This window comes from Carcharhinus amblyrhynchos, chromosome 8, assembly GCF_965287045.1.
Source record: "Carcharhinus amblyrhynchos chromosome 8, sCarAmb.v2.hapA, whole genome shotgun sequence".
Lineage (NCBI taxonomy): Eukaryota > Metazoa > Chordata > Chondrichthyes > Carcharhiniformes > Carcharhinidae > Carcharhinus > Carcharhinus amblyrhynchos.
In genome coordinates this window covers 122539734-122566081 of record NC_137331.1, presented here as the reverse complement: position 1 = coordinate 122566081, position 26348 = coordinate 122539734, and the positions used below count along the sequence as shown (strand labels likewise).

General features: G+C 48.4%; 1 protein-coding gene and 1 non-coding gene across 2 annotated transcripts in view; both read right to left on the bottom strand.

The window, feature by feature from the left end:
- LOC145346876 (cadherin-2-like) overlaps positions 1–25995 on the bottom strand; it is a 193790-nt gene extending 167795 nt beyond the window's left edge. Inside the window, exons 1-2 of the mRNA XM_080194737.1 lie at positions 25547–25995; positions 20717–20825 (exon numbers count right to left, since the gene is read on the bottom strand). Of these exons, the coding sequence (XP_080050863.1) occupies positions 20717–20825; positions 25547–25588 (151 nt within the window). The 5' untranslated portion in view covers positions 25589–25995. The remainder of the gene's footprint in view (positions 1–20716; positions 20826–25546) is intronic.
- On the bottom strand, positions 11408–11514 carry LOC145347127 (U6 spliceosomal RNA). Its single transcript, XR_013887784.1, has one exon. It is a non-coding gene; the product is annotated as a U6 spliceosomal RNA (small nuclear RNA).
- Positions 25996–26348: the final 353 nt, after the last annotated feature.

Below are 26348 nucleotides of genomic sequence, written 5' to 3'. Positions count from 1 at the left end.
TCTCTGTTCTATCCAGAAATCTATTCCAGACATTACCTCCCATTTTCACCTGGAAATGCTGATCTCAGGTTTCAAGGACACCAGGCAACCCTCCAGCACGAAGTGACCGCCTAGCCCTGTGAGTGAGTGAGCTGTGTATGGCATCTTGTCTTCAATGTAATAAAACATCCCAAGATGTTTGACAGGAGCATTTTCAAAGCGCAAAACTGGGCATCAAACAATACCTCAATAGCTGGAGGCAGGACAGCTTGTGGAGTGCTTACATCAACAACTGCTCCTTGGTGAGCACCCTCGCCTCTGATTAATGAGGTTCCAGGTTCAAATCCTACCTCAGAACCCAAGCGCACGATCACAGAGTCTGACACTCGGGCGCAGTGCAGAGGGTGTGCTGCACTGTCAGGAGACCAAGGCCCCATCTGCCCTCTCCAGTGGGCACCAACCATCCCATGGCAATGGAACAGCGTAGTGCTCTGTGATTCACTGAGCAATATTTATCCCTCAACCACCATCACAATAAACACAGTAACTGGTCATCATCAAACTATTCTTCATGTAGACTTATTGTCTCGTTTGCTTACAAAGAAGTGACTACACTTCAGAAGTCCTTCATAGTGCGATGGCTAAGTAATGCTTCAAGACAGTCATCTAAACGCAAGCCAGTACTCAAGGCAGCGTGTGGCATGCTTGCCTTCATTGGCTGGGGCGCTGAGTTTAAAAACTGGCAAGTCATGTTACAGCTTTATAGAACCTTAGTTAGGCCACACTTGCAATATAGTGTTCAATTCTGGTCACCACACTACCAGAAGGATGTGGAGGCTTTGGAGAGGGTACAGAAAAGATTTACCAGGATGTCGCCTGGTATGGAGGGCATTGGCTATGAGGAGAGGTTGGAGAGGCGACCTGATAGAAGTCTACAAGATTATGAGAAGCATGGAGAGGGGGTCAATTACTAGGGGGCACAGGTTTAAGGTGTGAGCGGCAAGTTTTATTTTAGAAACAGAGTGGTGGGTGCCTGGAACTCGCTGCCAGGGAAGGCAGTGGAAGCAGATATTATAATGACTTTTAAGGAGTGGCTTGACAAATACATGAATAGGATGGGAATAGAGGGATATGGTCCCCGGAAGGGTAGGGGGTTTTAGTTCAGTCGGGCAGCTTGGTCGGTGCAGGCTTGGAGGGGCCGAAGGGCCTGTTCCTGTGCTGGAATTTTCTTTGTCCTTTCTCATTCCATTGCCTCCCATTTCTCTCACACACCGCTGCCTCGTAGTGCTAGGGGCCTGGGGTTCAATACCAGCCTTGGGTGACAATCTGCGTGGAATTTGCACGTTCTCCCCATGTCTGCGTGGGTTCCCTCCGGGTTCCTCCCAAAGTCTGAAAGACGTGGATTGGCCCTGCTGAATGTGCGGCATTACGGGAATAGAGCGAGATGGGGTCGGGGGGGGGGGCTGGGTAAGATGCTCTTTTGGAGAGCCAGCACAGACCCAATGGCCTCCCTCTGTACTGTAGGCAATACGTGGTTCTATTTCAAGACTTCATTCTGAAACAGCACAATAACCTGTCTGGGATTCCACATTTCACTCCAAAAAAAAAAGGTGAGACGGTTTCTCGGAAAGAACAGAAAGCATTATCTCAACGGGATTACGCAATGTTTCTTTTCCCCCTTGGTCAGCTGATTTCCACTCAACACACTCCCTTTTGTCTCGCAGATCAGGCCCAAGTGTGTGCGTGTGGTTTTTTCCACTGTGCCTCTAAGCTTTTATTACAATCTTAAGGGAATCTTGTATTTAAAAAGGGAGGGGAGGGGAGGGGAGGGGGAGGAAGAGGAAAGGAAACAGCTTACTGCAGAGGGCCAGAACTTCCCCGAGCACAACGCGCGTACAACACCCTGACCCCCCCACCCCCGCCCCCCCTCATTCACCCTCATCCAACTCCCAAAAAGTCCCGTTGAGGGGAGGGGGATAAAACCTTCTCTCGAGCAGATGTGTGCGCGTGTTAGTTTGCACTCGGCATAGATGCTGCTGTCAAGGACAGCTTGCCACGATTGTGGTACGTTCCAGTTAACGGGCTAATTGGGAGTCGGGAACACGTAGAAATTCCGTGGAGATTCCTCTGGAAACGCTAACTGCTACTCATCCAATTCTGAGAAGATAAAAAAAAAAAAATCGCACATGAAGCAGTCCTGAGGGTTCCTGAGTGTTTACCATCTCGCCCGCTGCCGTAACCGTACACAAATACTCTACTCAGAGACATGGGGAGCTGGGGGGAAACTGGGATTGCGCTCCTTGTAGCAAAGAGCAGAAGATACAGGCCCATCAGGTCTGCTCTGCCATTCAACAAGATCATGACAGTCGATCTATTATCATCACATGTATTGGGATACAGTGAAAAGTATTGTTTCCTGCGCACTATGCAAAGCATACCATTCATAGAACAGGGCGGCTTAGAGGTTAGCACTGTGGCCTTACTGTGCCAGGGATCCGGATTCGATCACTGATTTATTGTCACATGTATTGGGATACAGTGGAAAAGTACTGTTTCTTGTGCGCTATATAGCACAAGCATACTGTTCATAGACAAGGAAAGGAGAGTGTGCAGAATGTAGTGCAACAGTCATAGCTAGGGTGATGAGAAAGATCAACTTGGTGCGAGGTAGGTCCATTCAAAAGTCTGATGGCAGCAGGAAAGAAGCTGTCCTTGAGTCAGTTGGTACGTGACCTCAGAATTCTGTATCTTTTTTGTCTGTGCGGAGTCTGCGTGGGTTTCTTCCAGTTGCTCCAGTTTCCTCCCATAGTCTGAAAGATGTGCTGGTTAGTGCACTGGCCACGTTAAATTCTCCCTCAGTGTACCCGAATAGGTGCCGGAGTGTGTCGACTAGGGGATTTTCACAGCAGATTCACTGCAGTGTTAACGTAAGCCTACTTGTGACACTAATAAATAAACTTTTAAAACAGGGGAGAAGGAAAGGAGAGGGTACAGAATGTAGCATAAGTAGGACATTATTAGAAAGTTTAAAAGAGTTAGAGTTTTAAAAGCACAGAACAGGATCAAAAAAAAAATAGAATGGGGGGTATGCTAGGCACAGCTCACAAGCAGTCACCTCGCTCCAACATCATCTTGGGTGGGTCTACATACCATAATTCTCAACTCCACCTTGCTGCCTTACCCCCACAGCCGTCCATTCGCTTCCTGCTTAAAAATAAAATCTGTGCACCCGAGTCTCGAATATTCTTAACCAGGTTAAGGGGAGATTTAATAGGAGCCGTCGAAATCACAAGGGGTTCTGATGGCTGTTCTACTTCCAATGGGTTGAGGGCACAAGGTTAAAAGGTAATTGGCAAAAGTAGAGGGGAGTTTTGTTTTAACAAACCCCGAACACAGGTTAGGGTCTGGAAGACACTGCCTGACAGGGCAATGGAAACAGATTCAATAGGAAATTTCAAAAATAAAAATTGTTGGATAAATACTTTTAAAAAGAGGAAAAATCTACAGCGCTGTGGAGCTGGGGGGGGGGGGTGTTGGGGTAAGAAAGAGAGAGAGAGAGAGAGATAGTGGAGAAATGGGATTCATCAAATAGATCTTCCACAAGGGAGCTGACGCAGGTATGTCAGGCCAAATGGTCTCTTTCTCTGCTATATGGCGTGGCAGAGTGGTTAGCACTGCTGCCTCACAGCACCAGGGACCTGGGTTCGATGCCCAGCTTGGGTCACTGTCCGTGTGGAGTTTGCACGTTCTCCCCGTGTCTGCGTGGGTTTCCTCCGGGTGCTCCGGTTTCCTCCCGCACTCCAAAGATGCGTCGGTTAGGTGGATTGGCCATGCTGAATTGCCCCTTTGCGTCGGGGGGGGGGACTAGCTAGGGTAAACGCACGGGGTGATGGAGATAGAGCCTGGGTGGGATTGTGGTTGGTGCACACTCGATGAGCCGAATGGCATTGTAGGATTCTACGTATCATTTAATGGGAGGGCTTCTGGGGCGGGGGGGGCTTCTTCACACAGTGGTGGGAGTGTGGAATGAGCTGCCGGATAAAGTGGTAAACGCGGGGTCACTTTTAAACATTTAAGAAAAACTTAGACAGGTACATGGATGAGAGGGGTGCGGAGGGATATGGTCCAGGTGCAGGTCAGTGGGACTAGGCAGAAAAATGGTTCGGCACAGACAAGAAGGGCCAAAAGGCCTGTTTCTGAGCTGTAGTGCTCTATGGCACACCACAGCCACCTCTGTGACTGCAAACTTAGCAACCCTTCCCAAGGCCGTGATAACAGTTACAGACAAACAAGCCTTTCAGAATGTGGACACTCTTATCAAGCCTCGCATTCCAGACTGGTTGTTCCATAGATACAGGTGGGGAGGAAGGAGGTGGTGGTTAGTGCTGAGAAAATACAATCCCTGAACAGCTTCACATTCTGTCGAGCACAGACAAAAGACTGCAGTGCATCTCTCTCGCCCTCGCTCTCTCCGGGATACCCAATCACTGCCGTTCCCACTGCTCCGCAAGGGCAAATCTCCAAAATAGGTGACTTTCAAACAAAAAAAAACAACAGCATCTGACTGCATTAGCAGCGTTTAATTCAGAATGATCTGTAGGATAAGCAAAGAGAGGAGAGAGAGAGAGAGAGAGCGGGGAACAAAAGAGAGAGGGGAGTTTGGAAAAAACACAAGCAAGCAAAACAGCTCCAATCAAATTTATTGCAGTTAAATCACAGCCCCATTTGTATCTGAATTGGGGGGGGGGGAAAAAGAGACTTCATTACACTGCATCGATCAGCCCCAAACAAAGACTGTGGATATATTGATTAACCAGACACACACACACATATACACACTACAGTAAAAACAGTACTGTTCAAATATTACACTTTCCTTTACAAACAGAGGTTATGGTCGGTAAGCCTAAGCTGCGGAATTAGATTGGAAGGTTTCGGGTCAACAAAACCTCAACTGGGGAGAGAGTCGAAACCCACCACCACACCACTTCCTCCACCAACACTCGCTCACATTAACGATAAAGGGTTTCGGGCAACAGACACGCATTAATCATCACCCTGCCTGGTGATTAATTCCCAAGTGCAGATATTGCTCAAGATTGTGAAGTTATTTTGAGCCATTTTGCTTACTGCAGGCATCACACTGTGGCCCAAATCAATTCCACTCATCTCCCTTCCTGCACAGTTCTTTGCACCTACATCAAGTTCCTTGCCTGATGCATCTACAGCCCTCTTCCTCAGGATGCCTTTTGCTGAGCGAGGCTGCCACCTTTCATAGCAATCCCAGACTTGAAATTCAAACTACTTTTTCCACAAGAAATTCAAAATTTCTTTTTCAGCGACAGCACAGTGGTGGGCACTGCTGCCTCACAGCACCAGGGACCCGAGTTCGATTCCCGGCTCAGGTCACTGCCTGTGTGGAGCCTGCACGTTCTCCCCATACCTGCGTGGGCATTTTAACAGTGACTTTTAAAGCAAACAATAGTTTAAATCCTTAAATTAGCAAAAGTCCTTGGGGATTTTCTCAGCAACTTTACTGCCCTGTTAATGTAAGCGTACTTGCGACACAAATAAATAAAATTTCATAAGACAGAAGAGCAAAGTTCAATTCAAAAGGATTCTGACCTCAACTAGCGATTAGTGTACAAAAATACTTCCCAAATTAAAGTTTATTTATTAGTGTCACAAGCAGCCTTACATTAACACTGCAATGAAGTTACGGTGAAAATCCTATAGTCGCCACGCCTGCTCACTCGGGTACACCATGAAAGAATTTAGCACGGTCAATGCACCTAACCAGCACATCATTTGGACTGTGGGAGGAAACCAAAGCACGCGGAGAAAACCCACGCGGATACGTGGAGAACCTGCAGAGTCCGCACAGCCAGTGACCCAAACCGGGAATCAAACCCGGAGTCCCTGGCACTGTGAGGCAGCAGTGCTAACCACTGTGCCTGGGGCTTTTCATAGTAACTTCATTGCAGTGTTAGTGCAAGCCTACTTGTGACACTAGTAAATAAAACTTTGTAACAGAACAACACACACCAACATTCAATTTCCCTTTCTAATCACTTGCTGAACCTACAGAGTAAACTTTTTTTCATGGGAGATGGGTGTCACTGGCTGCTGGGCCAGCATTTGTTACCCATCCCTAATTAAAGTAGTTAAAAATCAACCACATTGCCGTGCCTCTGGAGTCACACGAAGGCCAGACCAAGTAAGGACGGCAGATTTCCTTCCCTAAAGGACATCAGTGAACCAGATGGGTTTTTCCGACATTCGACAATGGTTTCATGGTCAACAGTAGATTTTTTTTTTAAAATTCAATTCTCTGGAATCGCAGAATGATGAATGCTGAAGGAGACCATTCAGCCCACCGCGTCTGTACCCGCTCTTTGACAGAGCTATTCAAACCCAACCAAACAAGCTCCAGCATCTGGTGAGGTTTTGAAGCACTTTGTTCTTTAATTGTGGCATCTCTAAAAATAATTGTTACACAAACTTTGGAAGAAAAATAAATTCCTCAATCACTTTCATTCCAGTACAAAAATTAATTGCAGATTTTCGTGAAGGAAACTATTCCACGATTACAACTAATCACTTGGAACAGCAGAGCAAACTCACGCGTTCTACACGGAAAGGTCGGCAACAGGTCATTCAGCCCAACATGTCTGCCCTGGTGTTTATGCTCCATGCCAGCTTTTCCCACCGCACGCTCCCCACTCCCCAACTTTACGTCATCCCTGCCTCTCCACCCCTACTCCCCACACCTATTTCTATCTTCCTTGTGCATTCATCCAGCTTCCCCTTAAACGCATCACTACTAAGAACGCAAGAACTAGGAGCAGGAGTTGGCCATCAGGCCCTTCCAGCCTGCTGCACTATTCATTCTGATCACAAATTTAAATATCCTGATTTCCCCCCCCTCCTTCCCCCCATATCTCTTGATCCCTTTAGTCCCAAGAACGATCCCTAACTTCTTCTTGAAATCAGACAACGTATTGGCCTCAACTACATTCTGTGGTAGTGAATTCCACCTCTGCGTGAAGAAATCCCTCCTCACCTCAGTTCTAAAAAAGTATGGAATCTAAAAGGTATAGAAGAAATCACCGAGTTTGAGAGTCATATGGAACAGGAAAGGCCCTTCGGCCCATCAAGTCTGCACCAACAATAGCTACCACTAAAATTTCACTAATCCCATCTACCACGGTGCTCATCCAAATATTTTTTTTAAATATTGTAAGGTTTTTGACCTCTGCTACCTTCCCAGGCAGCACATTCCAGATTCCCACCACGCTCTGGGTGGGAAGGTTTTCTCTCAAATCCCCTCAATCTCCTGTCCCTTACCCTACTCTATGCCTCTACTTCCTCAGAAGACTAAAGGAAATTTGGCATGACAGCTAAGATTCTCACCAACTTTTACAGATGCACCATAGAAAGCATCCTTTCTGGTTGTATCACAGCTTGGTATGTCTGCTGCTCTGCCCAAGACCTCAAGAAACTACAAAGGGTCATGAACGAAGCTCAGTCCATCATTCAAACCAGCCTCCTATCCATTGACTCTGTCTACATTTCCCGCTGCCTCGGAAACGCAGCCAGCATAATTAAAGGACCCCACACACCCTGGACATTCTCTCTTCCACTGGGAAAAATATACAGAAATCTGAGGTCATGTAACAATTGACTGAAGAACAGCTTCTTCCCTGCTGCCATCACCCCAAGAATGTACCAGGTACCCTTTTCCACTCAGAATCTACAGCACAGAAACAGGCCCTTCGACCCAAACTGGACCATGCTGACCAAAAAAGCCCATCTAAGCTAATCCCATTTGCCCACATTTGGCCCACATCCCTCTAAACCTTTCCTATCCATGTATCTGTCCAAATGCCCTTTTAAATGTTGTCAACGTCCCTGCCCCAACCACTTCCTCTGGCAGCTCATTCCCCACACGTACCAGCCTCTGTGCAAAAAAAAAAGGTACTCCTCAGGTTCCTGTTATTTCTTTCCCCTCTCAAACTTAAACCTATGCCTAAGCGTAGCACTCCAGTGTTAAACTCCATCTTCAGCAAGAGCCAAAAACCACTGAGACACTTCCAGCAAAAATACTCCCTCCGTGGTAGCCACAATCACCAAGAGAGCATTCTTCCTCCTCAAGGCATTCGAAAATAACCTCGCATTTCTACAGTTCCTTTTAAATGTTGCTCTCGAACGTGCCTCAACCACTTTCTCTGACAGCTCATTCTGCTTGAAGAAGTTGCCCTCAGGTCCATTTTAAATCTTGCCCCTCTCATCTGATGACCTCTAGTTTTCAATTCCCCCATCCTGGGAAAAAAAACTGTGCGTTCATCCTATCTATGCCCCTCATGATTTTATACACTTCAATAAAGTCACCTCCTCATTCTCCTAGGAATTAAGCTCCAGCCTGGCCAACCTCTCCTTACATCTCAGGTCCAATAGTCCTGACAACATCCTCATAAATCTTCTCTGCACACTTTCCAATTTATCAATGTCTTTCCTATAACAGGGTGACCAAAACTGTACACAATACTCCAAGTGCGGCCTTGCGAACAACTTATAAAACTGTAAACTAATGTCCCTATATTCAATGCCCTGACTGACGAAGGCCAGTGTGCTCGATGCCTCTTCTGCGCTGTAAGATTCTATGATGGTAATTACATCAAAATCACAGGCAACATATAATGCAGAGGTGGTGGTGTAGTGATATTGTCATTGGATTAGTGACCCAGAGACTCAGGTCAATACTTTGGAGACCTTAGTGCGAATCCCAGCATAGTAGATGGTAAAACTTGAATTGAATAAAATCTGGAACCGTGAAACCACTGTCAATTTTTAGAAAAGCCCATCTATTTCATTAATGTTCTTTAGGGAAGGAAATCGGTCATCCTTACTAGGTCTAGCCTAAACGTGACTCAAAATCCACAGCAATGCCCTCTGAAAAGATTACCAAGCCACTTAGTTCAAGAGCAACTAGGAACGAGCAACTAATTCTGGCCCAGCCAGCAATGTCCACATCTCATAAATGAATTAAAAAGATTGAGCTTGAAGAGTGGTGCCCAAGGTCTGAATTGTGTTGATGGTGGAGAGAAGTTGGCCATGCTAAATTGCCACTTAGTGTCAGGGGGACTAGCAGGGTAAATACTTGGGATTACAGGGATAGGGGCTGGGTGGGATTGTGGTTGGTGCAGACTTGATGGGCTGAATGGCCTCCTTCTGCACTGCAGAGATTCTAAGATTCTATGTTCCTTTCACGACATGGTTTTTGAGATAAAATTGCTGTTATAATGTAGGGAACAGCCAAGCATTGGAGCGAGCCATTCAGCAAAACATATCCACACCCGCGTTCATGCTCCACATGGAGAAGTGGGAAGGTTATCAATATATCCTTCTAGCTCTTGCTCCCAATGTTAAGCTAGCCTCCCTTAAGCTAGGGCAGCACAGTGGCTAGCACTTCTGTCCCACAGCCCCAGGGATCTAGGTTCAATTGCCGGCTTGGGTCACTGTCGATGTCGAGTTTGCACACTCTCCCCGTTTGTGCGCTCTGGTTTCCTCCCACAGACCAAAGATGTGCGGGTTAGGTGGACTGGCCATGCTAACTTGCCCCTTAGCGTCCCGGGATGAGTAGGTTGGAGGGATTAGCTGGATAAATGTGGGGTTACAGGGATAGGGCCTGGGTGGGATTGTTGTGCAAATTCAATAGGCTGAATAGCCTCCTTCTGCACAGATCACTCTGAATTCCCTCCATAATGGCATCGTGGGTCAACCCACAGCACATAAATGCTGGCCAGCCAGCGATGCCCACGTCCCACAAATTAATAAAAATCCCTAAGTTTAAAAAGACCCCTCTCTTTATCCGATCACTACTCGGTTAGAGCACAGCAAAAGTCCCACAAAGAACGAGCAAGTAATTCTCTTCATAAATCTGCACAGTGACACAGTGGTTAGCACTGCTGCCTCACGGCGAAAGGGACCCGGGTTCGATTCCAGCTTCAGGTGACTGTGCGGAGCCCGCATGGGTTTCCTCCGGATGCTCCGGTTTCCTCCCAAAGAATGTGCAGGCTAGCTGAAGTGGCCATGCTAAGTTGCCCCAATTTGTATAAGTTAGGGGGAAATTGGTGGGGTAAATATGTGGGATTATGGGGTTAGAGCCTGGGTAAAGGTGCTCTGTCGGAGGGTCAGTGCAGGCTCGATGGGCCGAATGGCCTCCTTCGGCACTGTTAACAGTTCTTAGAACCCCAGCAGCGGAAGAGTAAATATAAACAGGACATGAGGGAGATTCCCCTGCTCTTCTGTGAATGTGACTTTTTATAATTCGTGGGACATGGGGTTGCTGATGGGCCAGCGTTCCTAGCCTACCCCTAATTTCCCTCCTGGAAGGTGGTGGTGAGCTGCCTTTCTGAACTGCTGCAGTCCACGATGCCCATCCAAACTGGGCAGAAATTTAAACGTTTCCTCATCATCCAAAAGTCGGCACTTCTGACTCCCTCAGTACTGCAGCAGAGAGAGCTCATCTGGGTTATCTGTGGTCACTTTGGGGGCTTGAGGCCACAACCTTCTGACACAGAAGGTGGGAATACTGCCCACAAAGCCACAGGAAGACGAATGCGCACATCTGCATTCTCTGGCATAATTAAAGGCACTATTTTCAGCTGCATTATAAGCTTTTAAAATGGTAACCCTGGATGTTTCAGCAGAGATATCTGAACTTTTAACCCCGAAAGTGATCACAGCAAGAGTGAATCACGACGGTTCTGACTTCTTTCTGATGTCCACCTTCAACTTAAAGAGACTGTAGCCAAGAATGGCATGGGTTACATTTCTATTCGCATTCATTTCCGAGTCAGAGGATACGGGAAAAGATGATCTTTCTCACTCCAGGCTAGGATGGGAGCCGTGATTAGGGGGAGATCCTTGATAAATCCAGTCAGGGTTTAAAGAGAAATCTCACTGCCGAGGGTCCAATGTGCCACCACGGGGGAATAAGAGCTCATTGTGGAGGTTAACGCACTGGCATGGATTGAAGGTTGGCTGGCTAACAGCAAACAGTTTGAAGGCAGGGTTTCTTTGAACAGTAAAGGAATGAAGGGTTATGGCGAGCGGGCAGGTAAGTGGAGCTGAATCCACGAAAAGATCAGCCACGATCTTACTGACCGGCGGAGCAGGCTTGCCGATGACCTACTCCTGCTCCTAGCCCTTATGTTCTTAAGCAGAGTTGACATAAATGGGTCTTTTTATGGTTGGCAGGATGTGGTACGCCACAGGCATCAGTGCTGGGGCCTCAATTCTTTTAATAACTATTAATAACCTCGGATGAAGCTACTGGGGGCTAGGTTGCTAAATCTGCTGATGACACGAAGATAGGTGGAAAAGTAAGTTGCAAAGGCATGAAGAGGCTACAAAAGGGGGGCATAAACAGGTCAAGAATTTCATGAATTTGCATGGCCCCTGCGCGAGGACGGCACGCTAATCTTCTCTGTATCGTTCCAATTTTAGTACATGTGCTGCCGAAGTGAGCACAGGTCAAGCGAGTGGGAGCATGTGGAATGCCTTGTGGGAAAATATGTAATTGTCCATTTTGGCAGGGAAAATTTTAAAAGCTTATTCCTTAAACGGTTCGAGATCGCAGAGCTCGGATTCAGAAGGATGTCCCGGTGCACGAATCAATAAAGGCTAGAGTTCGGAGGCACAGCAAGTCATCAGGAAAGCTAATGGAATGTTATCATTTATTGAGGGGGGGGGGATTGATTATAACAGTAGGGACGTTATGCTTCAGCTGTACTGAACACTGGTGAAATCATGGCTGGATTCTCCTACCTCACCCGTGACTGGGATTCTCCAGTCCCGCTGCTGTAATGGAGATTTGGTTGGGCGCCAAATTTTCCATTCTCGCCAGCAGCGGTGGTGGAGAGTATGTGATTTGAGAATTCCGGCAATCTGGATAACTCTGTACAGTACTGGCCTTCTTACTTCAGGTACAATGCGTGTGCATTGGAAGAAGTTCGCAGGAGGTTTATCAGACCGACACCAGGAACGGATGGGTTATCTTACGCAGAAAAGGTTGGACAAGATGGGTTTGTAACCGCTGGAGTTTAGAAGAGCGAGAGGCAACTTGACTGAAGTATAAAACCCTGAGGGGTGTTGACAGGGTGCATGTGGAGAGAACGTTTCCTCTTGTGGGACAATCTAGAGCTAGGGGTCACTGTTTAAAAATAAGAGGTCACTCATTCAAGACGGAGACAAGGAGAGTTTTCTCTGAGGGTGGAGGGTCACTGGATCTCTCTTCCAAAGAAGTAGAGGTTTTGAATATTTCTAAGGCAGAGCGAGATAGATTCTTGATAAACAAGAGGATGAAAGGTTATAGGGACAGACAGAAACGCAAAGTTGAATTTATAATCACATCAACTGTAATCTTATGGAAGGCAGAGGAGGCTATAAGGGTTGAGTGGCCTACTCCTGCCCCTAATTTATCTGTTTGTATATTCACATTTACCCCACCCCACAAAGACTGCCCATTTCTACATACATGACATTGCCTGACTCAGCCTATCGCCTGCAGAAACCCTCGCCATGCTGGTGTTATCTCCAGACTTGATGATTTCTAACACACTCCTGATTTATCTCCCACATCTTCATCGACTGGAGACCATTCAAAACTCTGCTGCCCGTGTCTTAAGTTGGACATGTCCCATTCACCCATCATCCCTGGGCTCACTATCAACCTTGGATTTTAAAATTCTCATCTTTATTTTCAAATTCTTCTTGCCTCTCCCCATCCCTACAACCTCCTCCACCCCCAACAACCTTCCCTATCTCTAATCTCTTCCAGCCCCAACAGCCTTCCCCATCTCTGGAACCTCCTTCAGCCCAAAACCCTCCCCATCTCTGCAACCTCCTCCAGCCCAAAACCCTCCAATGTATCTGTGCTCCTCTAATACTGGCCCTCTTGAGCATCCCCAATTTCCCCTCCACTGTTGGTGCTTGTGCCTTGAGCCCCAAGCTCTGGGATTCCATGACACGGTGGCACAGTGGTTAGCACTGCTGCCTCTCAGTACAAGGGACCCACTTGGGTCACTATCTGTGCGGAATCTGCACATTCTCCCCGTGTCTGTGGGGTTTCCTCCAGTTTCCTCCCACAGTCCAAAGATATACGGGTTAGGTTGACTGGCCATGCTAAAGTGCCACTTAGAGTCAGGGGAATTAACAATTTAAATATGTGGGGTCATGGGAATAAGGCCTGGATGGAATTGAGGCTGGTGCAGACCTGATGGGCCGAATGGCATCCTTCTACACTGTAGGGATTCAATGATTCCATGTCCCAAGCTGTGAGTGATTTCATCGTCATCTGATTAAAGAGTTTGATGTGAGACAGTGGGCACGGACACCCACAGTTCACACTGGTGTTCCCCTTGGGGAATCTTCAATAGCTGTGCCACCAGAATCAGAGATTTACAGCATGGAAATGGGCCCTTCGGCCCAACTTGTCCATGCCACCCAGTTTTTAACCACTAAGCTCATCCCAGTTGCCCACATTTGGCTCATATCCCTCTGTACCCATCTTACCCACGTAACTGTCTAAATGCTTTTTAAGAGACAAAATTGAACCTGCCCCTACCACTGCCTCAGGACCAGACATTCACCACTCTCTGGGCTTCTCATGTAGACGGCCCTCGAAACTGCTGAATCAAATTTCAATGCTTGCCTCCGTGTGGACGGTCTGCCCCGAGTGCTTTCCCAAGAAACCGGGCAGGAGACTATTCAGCCCGAGTATGCACCAACTATAATCCCATCCCACCCCACCCAGATCCTATTCCCATAACCCATATATTCACCCTGCTAATCCCCCTGACACTATGGAGAAATTTAGCACGGCTAATGCCACCTAACCCACACATCTTTGGACTGTGGGAGGAAACCAGAGCACCGGGAGGAAATCCATACAGACACAAGGAGAATGTGCAGACAGTGACCCAAGCCGGGAATCGAACCCAGGTCCCTGGCGCTGTGAGGCAGCAGTGCTAACCGTTGTGCTGCCCTTATTTGACAAAACAAGGGGTCTACAACCACGTACATCAGAACAGCCACTCAGTGCTTCAACTTTAGATACTTGCATTCTGAAACCAATTTAACCACAATAGATGCAGTCCAAATTAATATATTTTTCTGCCAACATTGTACTAAGGATTAATTACTTTGCCTTAGTGGAGAACAGAAGCCCTGGAACCACATTAAGTCAAAATTAAATACCTTTATTGTCCAATTTAAATTCCTCTGCCTCACTCAAGCATTTGCTGCATGGGACCTTATCTCTCACGATTACCACTTTTCATCTGGGCCGGTCAGTGTTTAAAGGCAACACTCTGATTAATGAATGACCAATCTTTAATGTGGAGGCTTTGAAATAGTGGCGAGGCAGCTGCTGTGTGCATAGCTAAAGTCAGAACAAATTTGTATGCATGATTCATCGGAAAGACTATTTCTATTATCTGGCTTTCAAAAAAGAAGTCTTGCATTCAGCTGAAGTTTAAAAATCAACCTACACAGGTCAGCCTTGTGAGCGTATTTGCGTTCAAGGTATTGTACTTAATAAAACAGTTCGCTAGGAACACATCACTACGCACTACACCAAAGAGCGTTATCAAACGTGGTGGCACAGTGGTTAGCACCGCTGCCTCTCAGTGCCAGGGACCCGGGTTCAATTCTGGCCATCGGTGACTATGTGGAGTTTGCATGTTCTCCCCATGTCTGCGTGGGTTTCCTCCAGTTTCCTCCCACAGTCCAAAGATGTGCAGATTGGGTAGATTGGCCCTGGTGAATGTGCAGGGTCATGGGGATAGGGCAGGCATGGGCAAGGTGTTCTTTCCGGGAGTCATTGCAGGCTCAATGGACCAAATGGCTGTCTTCATACTGTAAGGTTCATAGAATTCCAACAGTGCAGAAGGAGGCTATTCGGCCCATCGAATCGGCACTGACAAAAATCCCATCTAGGCCCTATTCCTATAACACCACATATTTACCCCACTAATTCCTCTAAACCTACACATCCTGGGACACCAAAGAGCAATTCAGCATGGCCAATCAACCTAACCTACACATCTTTGGTCTGTGGAAGGAAAGCAGAGCACCCACAGGAAACCCACACAGGAAGTGCAGACTCCACACAGAGTGATCCGAGTTGGGAATTGAACCCAGGTCCCGGAGTAGTGAAACAGCAGTGCTAACCACTGTGCCACCGTAATGGAACACCCAACCACATCAGGAGATATTAGGGTGGATGACCTTCAGCTTGGTCAAAGCAGTGGGTATCTAGAGAGAGAGGTGGAGGGTCTAGGGAGAGGATCCCACAACCCTGGGCTCAGACAGCCAAAGACAAGAACATGATAGAATAACCTTCCCAACTTTATCCGAAAGGTTTATTCTGTGGCTACTTTTTAAAAAAAAACTTGTTCAAAGGCAAACACTGACACAGGGCTGAATGGCCTCATTCCATGCTACAATCATTCTATGAGAAAACTATTCCTTTCAATTTTACAAAAGATCACAACTGTGTGCAGTTTTGGGCGCCGCACCTGCGCAAGGATATTTTGGCCTTGGAGGGAGTGCAGAGGAGGTTTACTAGGCTGATACCGGAGTTGAGGGGGTTGAGCTATGAGGAGAGGCTGAATAAACTAGGCTTGTACTCGTTAGAGTTTAGAAGAATGAGGGGAGATCTCATTGAGACGTATAAGATGATGAATGGGATGGATAGGATAGAGGTGGAAAGACTCTTCCCGCTCAAAAAAGACAGTAGGACTAGGGGGCACAGCCTCAAGATAAAGGGGGGGCGGTTCAGAACGGAGTTGAGGAGGAACTTCTTCACTCAGAGGGTGGTGAATCTCTGGAATTCTCTGCCCGTTGAAGTGGTGGAGGCTGCCTCGCTAAATATTTTTAAGAAGCGGGTTGATGGGTTTTTGATAAGAGAGGGGATTAAGGGTTATGGGGAGAGGGCGGGAAAGTGGAACTGAGCCACGACAGATCAGCCATGATCTTATTGAATGGCGGGGCAGGCTCGAAGGGCCAGATGGCCTACTCCTGCTCCTATTTCTTATGTTCTTATGTTCTTATGTTCATTCAGAAGGGGGGTGATAATTAAAAGTTTCATTCCAATATTGGACCAGCACAGAGCACCAACCCGAATATCACACCACCGTACAAACCAAGGCAAGAATCCAGACTTGGCACAGAAGACTATTAAAAGACTGCTTAAAATCAAGAGATAAACCAGTAAAACAATGCAAATGTCATCTTAGAGTCATAGAGGTTTACAGCATGGAAACAGGCCCTTCAGCCCAAATTGTCCATGCCACCTTTTTTTCTAAAACTACTAAGGTAGTCCCAATTGCCCACATTTGGCCCATATCCCTCTATACCCATCTTACCCATGTAACTGTCTAAATGCCTTTTAAAAGTCAAAATTGTACCTGCCTCTACTAGTAGTACTGGCAGCTCGCTCCAGACACTCACCACCCTCTGAAAAAATTGCCCCTCCAGACCCGTTTGTATCTCTCCCCTCTCACCTTAAACCTATGCCCTCTAGTTTTAGACTCCCCTGTCTTTGGGGAAAGATATTGACTATCTAGCTGATCTATGCCCCTCACTATTTTATAGACCTCTATAAGATCACCCCTCAGCCTCCTACACTCCAGGAAAAAAAAGCCCCAGTCTATCCAGCCTCTTCTTGTAACTCAAGCCGTCAAGTCCTGGTAGCATCCTTGTAAATCTCGCTGAGATTCTACCCTGTTCTCTGAACAGAACTCCAAAACACAGCACTCTCATAAAAGCAAAACATTGCACATGCCGGAAATCTGAAATAAAATGGGAAAATGCTGGAAAATCTCAGCAGGGTGAGGGAGAAATACAGTTAATGTTTCAAGTCCACGTGACCCTTTCCCAGTTCTATGGCATTGTATTGGACACAAAACGTTAACTTTGTTTCCATCTCCACAGACGCTGTCAGACCTGCTGAGTTTTTCCAACTCTTTCTGTTTATATCACGGAACCGGGGGGGGGGGGTGTGTGACGACGACGACACAGTAGCACAGTGGTTAGCGCTACTGCCTCTGAGCCAAGACCGGAATTGAACCCTGGTCCCTGGCACTCTGTGCGGAGTTTGCACGCTCTCCACGGGTCTGCGTGGGTTTCCTCCCATTGTCTGAAGATGTGCTGGTTAGGTGGATTGGCCATACTAAGTTCCTCTTAGTATCAGGGAGACTAGCTAGGGTAGAGGCGTGAGGTTACATGGATAGGGCCTGGGTAGGATTGTTGTCAGCGCAGGCTCGATGGGCCGAATGCTCTCCTTCTGCCCTGTAGAGATTCTATGATTTCAGTTAAATTGAGGAATTTCAGATCCCAGTATCAGTATCAAGCTCATTCTAAACCTTCGCCCAATTTGTCTTGGGTAGACCTTGAATTCTAAATGAATCCTGACACAATATCAGTAATCTTCTCAATCACAGTGGATGTTTGCATTGCTCAATAGACTCAGTTCTTTTATTTGGCCACTTGCTTTGCAATCTGGTGGTGTGCCACACCTCCCAGGGTCAATACACTTAATTTCTGAATCTCCATTCGACCTTGTAACTCAATAGTGAAGATGCCTGATTGCTGGAAATGGATGCATTTCTCTGTTCCTCTACACAGAACCCAGTAGCAGTCAGTCCAGACTGGTGTTTATACTTCTCTCAAACCTACTCCTGGATTTCCACATTGCACACCGTCAGTATAGCCTTCTATTCCCTTCTCCCCATCCCCCACTCCCCCACCATGTTTATCTCGCTTCCCCTGTAAATGCCTCATCACTCCCAGTGGACCCTCGTTCCACATTCTGGTTGGAGAAATCAAGATTTCTTGCAAATTCCCCATTGATTAGAAGGTTCACCGAGATGTTGCCTGGTCTCAAGGGTCTACGAGGAGAGGTTGAATAAACTAGCATTGTTTTCTCTGGAAAGACGGAGGCTGAGGGGAGACCTGATAAGAGGTCTACAGAACTATGAGGCGCAGAGACAGGGTGGTTAGTCAGAGGCTTTTTCCCTCCAGGGTGGAGGTGTCAGTTACAGGGGGATGTAGGTTCAAGTGGGAGTTTAAGGGAGATGTGCAGGGCAAGTTTTTCCCCACAGAGAGTGGTGGGTGCTTGGAATGCGCTGCCAGAGGTGGTGGTGGAAGCAGGCACATTAGCAACATTTAAGAGGCATCCGGTTGGGTGCATTGATAGGGAACAAATAGAGGGATACAGACTGAATAAGAGCAGAAGGTTTTTTTTAAGTTTAGTTAGGGCATCATGATCAGCACGGGCTTGGAGGGCTGAAGGGTCTGTTCCTGTGCCGTACTTTGTTCCCCCCCAACTCCACACGTTTAGAAACTGCAAATTAGTTACAAGGCCAATGGCACACCATCAACTGAACTGATGGCATTCCCGTTAAGATCCTTCTCTGGTGTACAAGTAAGAGTGGTCGGCTCAAACATCAGCAACACAGAACAAAGCGCAGGTATCCAATTAGCCTCACTCATTCCCTCCCTCCCCCGCCCCCCCCCCCCCAAAGCCCCCAGGTCCTGCAACCATTTGCTTTTCAACTATTTATCTAAGTTCCTTTCGAAAGCTCCATTTGAATCTGCTTCGCTGCCCTTTCAGGTCATCACTGCTACTTTTGCTTCACTTTTTTGTGTTTGCAAATTACCTTAAGACATGCGTTTGTCTCATTACTGAAGGTCCTGCCAGTGCAAAACAGCAGGCTTTCAATTTAAATTAAACCTACTCCTGATTTTGAGCACTCTACTAAATGCCACTTTCGCCATCAGGGCGAGCACCATGGAACGCTGGTTAGCGCACAGCGCCGGGACCACGGTTCGATTCCAGCCTCAGGTCACTGTCTGAGAGAGTGCACGATCTCCCCGTGTCTACGTGGGTTTCCTCCGGGTGCTCCGGTTTCCTCCCACCATCCAAGTGCGTGGGTTAGGTTGATTGGCCGTGCTAAAAATGTCCCTCAGAGTTGGGGGACCAGTTAGGGTATATGTGGGGTTACAGGGATAGGGACTGGGTGGAATTGTTATCAGCGCAGGCTTGATGAGCCAACTGGCCTCCTTCTGCACTGTGGGGATTCTATCCTGTGTAGGTTAGCAAGCGCGAGGTTATCCACTTTGGCAGAAGTAATAGTAGGAGGGATTATTATTTAAAAGGCGAAAAGCTGCAGCATGCTACGGTACAGAGGGACCTGGGCGTCCTTGTGCACAAATCGCAAAAACCCAGTCTGCAGGTGCAGCAGGTGATCAAGAAGGCAAATGGGATGCTGGCCTTCACAGCGGGGGGGATAGAATATAAAAGCAGGGAGGTCTTGCTGCAACTGTACAGGGCACTGGTGAGGCCGCAGTTGGAGTACTGTGTGCAGTTTTGGTCGCCGCACTTGCGGAAGGATATATTGGCCTTGGAGGGAGTGCAGAGGAGGTTCACTAGGCTGATACCGGAGATGAGGGGGTTGGACTATGGAGAGAAATTGAATAGACTGGGTCTGTACTCGTTGGAGTTTAGAAGGATGAGGGGGGGAATCTTACGGAGACTTATAAGATAATGAAGGGGATGGATAGGGTAGAAGTAGAGATTCTTCCCGCTTAGAAAGGATAGCAGAACTAGAGGACACAGCCTCAAAATAAGGGGGGGGGGGCGCAGTTTAGAACAGAGTTGAGGAGGAACTTCTTCACTCAAAGGGTGGTGAATCTCTGGAATTCTCTGCCCGTTGAAGTGGTGGAGGCTACCTCGCTGAATATATTTAAGTCACGGGTAGATAGGTTTCTGATAGACAGGGGAATTAAGGGTTATGGGGAGAAAGCGGGAATGTGGAACTGATCCATTTCAGATCAGCCATGATCTTATTGAATGGCGGGGCAGGCTCGAGGGGCTAGATGGCCTACTCCTGCTCCTATTTCTTATGTTCGGTGAAAAGGCCATGGTAAACGTGTAGGGTTATGGGACAGGATGGCAGAAGACGGACTGTGCAAAATCCTGTTGGCGTTGCCGCAGATGGGCCGAACGGCCTCCTGCACTATTGGGATTCAATTCTATCTCCACTCTTGGTTCTCTACTGAACTGAAGCTCATCTTGCAATCCAAAATGACTTTTATTTTGCTGCTGCTGTTCCTCAAAAACGTTGCAGTAAAAGGACATCAGGAACCAAAAACGACTTTAAAAGATGTCAGATGAAACTAAGTATCCGCTCACATCCTGTAATGCTTCTTCGTAACGATGGCGTTCCCACGACAGAAATGTTCATCTCACACAGGAGAGCAATCTGCTTAGAACAGCCCAGCTTGCCCTCTCCCTCCTCCCCCCCCGCCAACCCCCACTCTACACAGTCCTTTCACTGGAGCTTCCAGGGCCAAGGAAGTATCAAAAGCAAGGCAGAGTTCAAACCAGAGACAGCCTGGAAGCTTCCGGGCAGAAGTCAAGTGCTTCAGCGGTTTAAAATAACATCATGAACCATACATCCAAAAAAAAATTACCAAAGTAAGGTCCAACTCAATTCCTCCATCCCCTGCATCTTATTAAAAAGACAACTTTCCAACACAGATACTTGCATTTGCTTTAGTTTGACGCTCCCTTGCTCCCCAACTCCTGGAAACTCTTGCTTGGTTTCCAAGTCTAATGTAACAACTGTACTTGGCAAAAAAAAGTAATAACGAAATGACAAATTACCATTTAAAAGTGGCTGCCCTTCGTGAATGGTCCTTGAAACCACTGCGTTGTAAATATCTTCGGAAAATCCAGGGGTACATGATGCAAGGCCAGCTACTTCTATTGGTATCTACAAAAAAAACCCCAAAAAAATGACGAATAATTAAATAATGCAAAATAGATCTCAAAAATATGAAATAAACTTTTTTTTTCGGCCAGCTCCCACAGGTCTGAATGAAGTGCGGATAAACTGATCATGAAATTGTGCAAGCATGGAATGCAGGAGGCCATTCGGTCCATTGACTATCTGCAAGCTCTTTGAACGAGCTATCCAATTAGTCTCACTTTCCCCCAGCTCTTTCGCCATAGCCCTGCAACTTTTGCCTTCTCAAGTACCTGAAAATCCCCCTTTCATCAGTTTTCAGGCAGTGTGCTCCTGATTATAAAAACAGAAAATTGAAGCAGAAGGCCTTTCGAGCCTGCTCCACCATTCATTTTTACAGCCGATCGTCCAACTCAATAGCCCTGATCCCACCTTTCCCTCCCCATCATATTCAGCACCCTCTCCTTTCCTTGACTCCCATGTACTGATGTACAGTCCAAAGGTGTGTGGGTTAGGTCGATTGCCCATGCTACATTGCCCTGAGTGTCAGGGGGTTAGCAGGGTAAACATGTGGGGTTGCGGGAGTGGGGCCTGGGTGAGATTGTGGTCACTGCAGACTCGATGGGCCAAATGGCCTCCTTCTACAACTGTGGGGATTCTATGATACTGTACGAGTGGTACGTTTTGTCTGTATAGCATGTAAGAAATGATACTTCTGAAGTTTATTTATTAGTGTCACAAGTAGGCTTACATTCACACTGCAATGAAGTTACTGTGAAAATCGCCTAGTCGCCACACTCTGGCGCCTGTTCGGCTACAGTGAAGGAGAATTTAGCGTGGCCGATGCACCTAACCAGCACATCTTTCAGACTAGTGTGGGAGGAAACCGGAGCATCCAGAGGAAACCCACGCAGATAGAAACTCCAACCCAAGCCTGGAATCAAACCCAGGACCCTGGCACTGTGAGGCAGCAGTGCTAACCACTGTGCCACCCATGTGACAATAAATTTTAAAAAAAACAACTTGCTGTTCTTAAAAGGACAAATCTCAATCTGGCTCTTTTCCAAACTTAAAAAAACAGCCGAATTAAAGCCCTCAATTGGGTGAGTGGGCCCCAAACCTGTTTTTAAAAAATGTTAATTAAACAAATGCTACTTAATGTCAGCTAACAGTGCCACAACAAATAGATTCTCGGGAGACAGACTGGGGTGAGAAAGTAGGCTACTTTCAAATGATCGGGTACCAAACAATGATCTTAACTGGGTCAAGCAAATCACTGTCAGGCTGGAGCTGGAGTGCGGGCAGTCACAGGGTGGGGACTATTCAGTTGTAAGCATGATGCATCTCTAAACAGGCAATTGGAATGGGACAATGCACTGAACTGATTCCATGCTTAAAAGGGATTTAATTACAACACAGCATTCTGAACAATTCTATTATTAGTTGTATACAGCATAAGGTTAGTTAAAATAAGGAGCAATTTGCACCACACTTGAGTGAGAAATTTAGCAGCATTTTAAATGCATCTTATCAGCAAAACTTTAGCCAAACAATTGCTCAGATCGGGAAGAACTAATTGCAAGAGTACATTTCCCAAATTCTTCCTATTTAAGGCAACTGCAAATTGTAACCTTTGCTAATTCTAATTAAAGTGAAAAACGCAGAACAAAAACTAGAACATGTTATTTCGATAAAGGGAAGTTGCTGTCCTTGGATTTAAAATCAAAACTAGAGTTGCCTGCAAGATTTGCCACCGTTTAACAAAGGATGTATCTGAAGTTCAGTTACAGAAATGAACCTTGTACAGGTTGAAGAAAAGTTCCAGCCAATTAGTACCGATTTAATAGTCAATGCAGTGTGGCACTTTTTTTTGCATCTTACTCAAGACCATTTTCTATTGCGATAAGAACTGCCCAAACTGAATGAAAAGGCTCAATAAAAAAAGAGTCCATTGTAATTCAAATAGACAGCTAATGGGAAAACGCTGATGCCTTAAAAATGCAAACATTCCGCTTCTTGCAAGGGGGTTATGTTTAAAATTAAACTCGCCTCCAAATCCACCTCCCCACTAACCAGCCACCCCCTCCCGGCTCAATGCAACCTGCTGAAAAATTAATGAGCAAATGCCCTCCTCCATCCGAGTTTGTGAACATTGAAAAAAAACATGCAGGGATGAGAAGTGAGGAGGTTGAGGTGGTGTGGGAGCAGGCACTGTTATTGCAGGAACACTCACACAACGCCCAATCTGCACCGCATGTTAAAAACAATACACCTCTAACCGACTGCATCCAAACATGCACAATCTCTCCAAATCACTGGAACTTTTCAAATGCAAAACTCCCCATTTTTTTTCACTCTGGAATGTTAATCCTCTCTTTTTAACAAATGCATTGGAAAAGAGCTTTTGCAACATAAATCGTGCTGTAAAACACAGGCACATGGTGAGGATGATGGAGATAAAGGGACTGGGGAAACAACGTTGAAAAGACCTGTTTCTCTCTCTCTCACTAAGCTCTCTCTCTCTTTCTGGGACTGCTGGTTCAGACTCTTCCCCAGTATGTATCTATAATTTCTCATTGTGCTTCAATCTACCCCATCATTATGGTTTTTAATCTCTCGGGGACTAGTTTCTCTCTCTCTCGTAGTGGGTCTGTGTCCCAGTTTTAAGTCTGTCCCTTTCCCTCTGCACCCTGCCTTTCTCCTGATCTGAGGGCTCTTTCCCAGTTCCTGTACCCCTCTGTGCGTCTGAGCCTTCTGCGTCTCTGGGCACTCTATCTGTATCCCACTCTCTATTCCAATTCCCCCTCATGTCTGTCTAGACTCATGTCTCAGTGTCTGGGTTCTCTCTTGTCCCTGTGGGATCCCTTCTATATATTATGAGGCTCCCTATTTCTCTCTCACACACACATATGTATAGTCCTTGTATATCTCTCTCTCAATCTATTTCTTTCCTTCTATTAATATGACCCCCCCCCCAACGTTTCTGTCTGTCTTTCTATTCCCTGTACCCTTCTCTCTCATCTTTCTTTCCTTGTGTATCACTCTCTCTCCTGTCTGTGTTCCTGTATCTCTCCATGTATCTCTTTATCCCTCCCTGTATCTTTCATTCTCTCTCTGTAAAGAGGGGTAGCTCTTCCCCAGGGTCCTTTCACACTTCTACAGACCCTCATATCCACCCCTCACTCTCTCCCCACAGCCCCTTCACTCCCCCACAACCTCAGCCCCTTCACTCCCCCACTCTCACCTCCACTCACCCTCAGCGCCCTCACTCCCCCACTCTCACCTCCACTCACCCTCAGCGCCCTCACTCCCCCACTCTCACCTCCACTCACCCTCAGCGCCCTCACTCCCCCACTCTCACCTCCACTCACCCTCAGCGCCCTCACTCCCCCACTCTCACCTCCACTCACCCTCAGCGCCCTCACTCCCCCACTCTCACCTCCACTCACCCTCAGCGCCCTCACTCCCCCACTCTCACCTCCACTCACCCTCAGCGCCCTCACTCCCCCACTCTCACCTCCACTCACCCTCAGCGCCCTCACTCCCCCACTCTCACCTCCACTCACCCTCAGCGCCCTCACTCCCCCACTCTCACCTCCACTCGCCCTCAGCGCCCTCACTCCCCCACTCTCACCTCCACTCGCCCTCAGCGCCCTCACTCCCCCACTCTCACCTCCACTCGCCCTCAGCGCCCTCACTCCCCCACTCTCACCTCCACTCGCCCTCAGCGCCCTCACTCCCCCACTCTCACCTCCACTCGCCCTCAGCGCCCTCACTCCCCCACTCTCACCTCCACTCGCCCTCAGCGCCCTCACTCCCCCACTCTCACCTCCACTCGCCCTCACGCCCTCACTCCCCCACTCTCACCTCCACTCGCCCTCACTCCCCCACTCTCACCTCCACTCGCCCTCACTCCCTCACTCCCCCACTCTCACCTCCACTCACCCTCAGCCCCCCCACTCCCACCTCCACTCACCCTCAGCCCCCTCACTCCCCCACTCTCACCTCCACTCACCCTCAGCCCCCCCACTCTCACCTCCACTCACCCTCAGCCCTCCCACTCTCACCTCCACTCACCCTCAGCCCTCCCACTCTCACCTCCACTCACCCTCAGCCCCCCCACTCTCACCTCCACTCACCCTCAGCCCCCCCACTCTCACCTCCACTCACCCTCAGCCCCCCCCACTCTCACCTCCACTCACCCTCAGCCCCCCCACTCTCACCTCCACTCACCCTCAGCCCCCCCACTCTCACCTCCACTCACCCTCAGCCCCCCCACTCTCACCTCCACTCACCCTCAGCCCCCCCACTCTCACCTCCACTCACCCTCAGCCCCCCCACTCTCACCTCCACTCACCCTCAGCCCCCCCACTCTCACCTCCACTCACCCTCAGCCCCCCCACTCTCACCTCCACTCACCCTCAGCCCCCCCACTCTCACCTCCACTCACCCTCAGCCCCCCCACTCTCACCTCCACTCACCCTCAGCCCCCCCACTCTCACCTCCACTCACCCTCATCCCCCCACTCTCACCTCCACTCACCCTCAGCCCCCCCACTCTCACCTCCACTCACCCTCAGCCCCCCCACTCTCACCTCCACTCACCCTCATCCCCCCCACTCTCACCTCCACTCACCCTCAGCCCCCCCACTCTCACCTCCACTCTCACCTCACCCTCTCTCAGTCCAGCCTCTCACCCTCAGCTCTACCCCCGCTCCCCCCCTCCTCCTCCTCCTCCTCCTCACTCACCCTCAGCAGCAGCAGCAGCGCCGCCGCCCCGACACCCATCATTGGGGAGGGGGGGGTAGAAATCCGCCCTCAAACCGGAGCCCAGGGTCCGAGCCGCGGCCCCGGACGCTTCGCTTCCCCTCGGCTCTGTCGCTCCCTCGGTGCCGCTGTCCGAACGGCGCCTCCAGCCGCTGGCCGGGCCGCTGGGCAGCTCTCCCTCGCCGGCTGTGTGTGTGTGTGTGAGAGCGGCGGAGGATGCGGGAGCTGCCGCCCGGGTCAGAGAGGAGAGAGCGGCTTCACTCCGAGCCTGCCACTCGCTGTCAGAGAGGATGCTGTGTGACTGTCACTCTGTATCCGCACCGCCACTCGCTGTATCCAGTCTGTGTCCGCACTGTATCGCTGCCTCTCTCTGTATCCAGTCTGTGTGTGTGTGAGCCAGGCTGCATTTATCCCCTCCCTCCCTCTCTCTCTCTATCCCCTGCCTGATACACTGACACTCTAACCCTCCCTCTCCAATACACAGCTCCCACTCCCTCAGCACATTGCTCCTCCCGCTGTGTGTGTCCGATATAACAGCATCTCTCTCTCTCACTCACTCACTCTCTCCCACCACAGCGGCCCCCCCAACCTCTTCATCACAGACACCGCCCCACACCCCCCACCCCCGCCAAACACAACTCACCTCCCCCAGTCCCCTCTCTCATTCCTCCATCTGCACTGCTATCCCTCTCCACACACACACACTCCCTCTCCCCATCCTCACCATAATTCTACCCCCATCACCACATCTCTCCCCCATCCCCCTCCTCTCTCCCCCCATCCC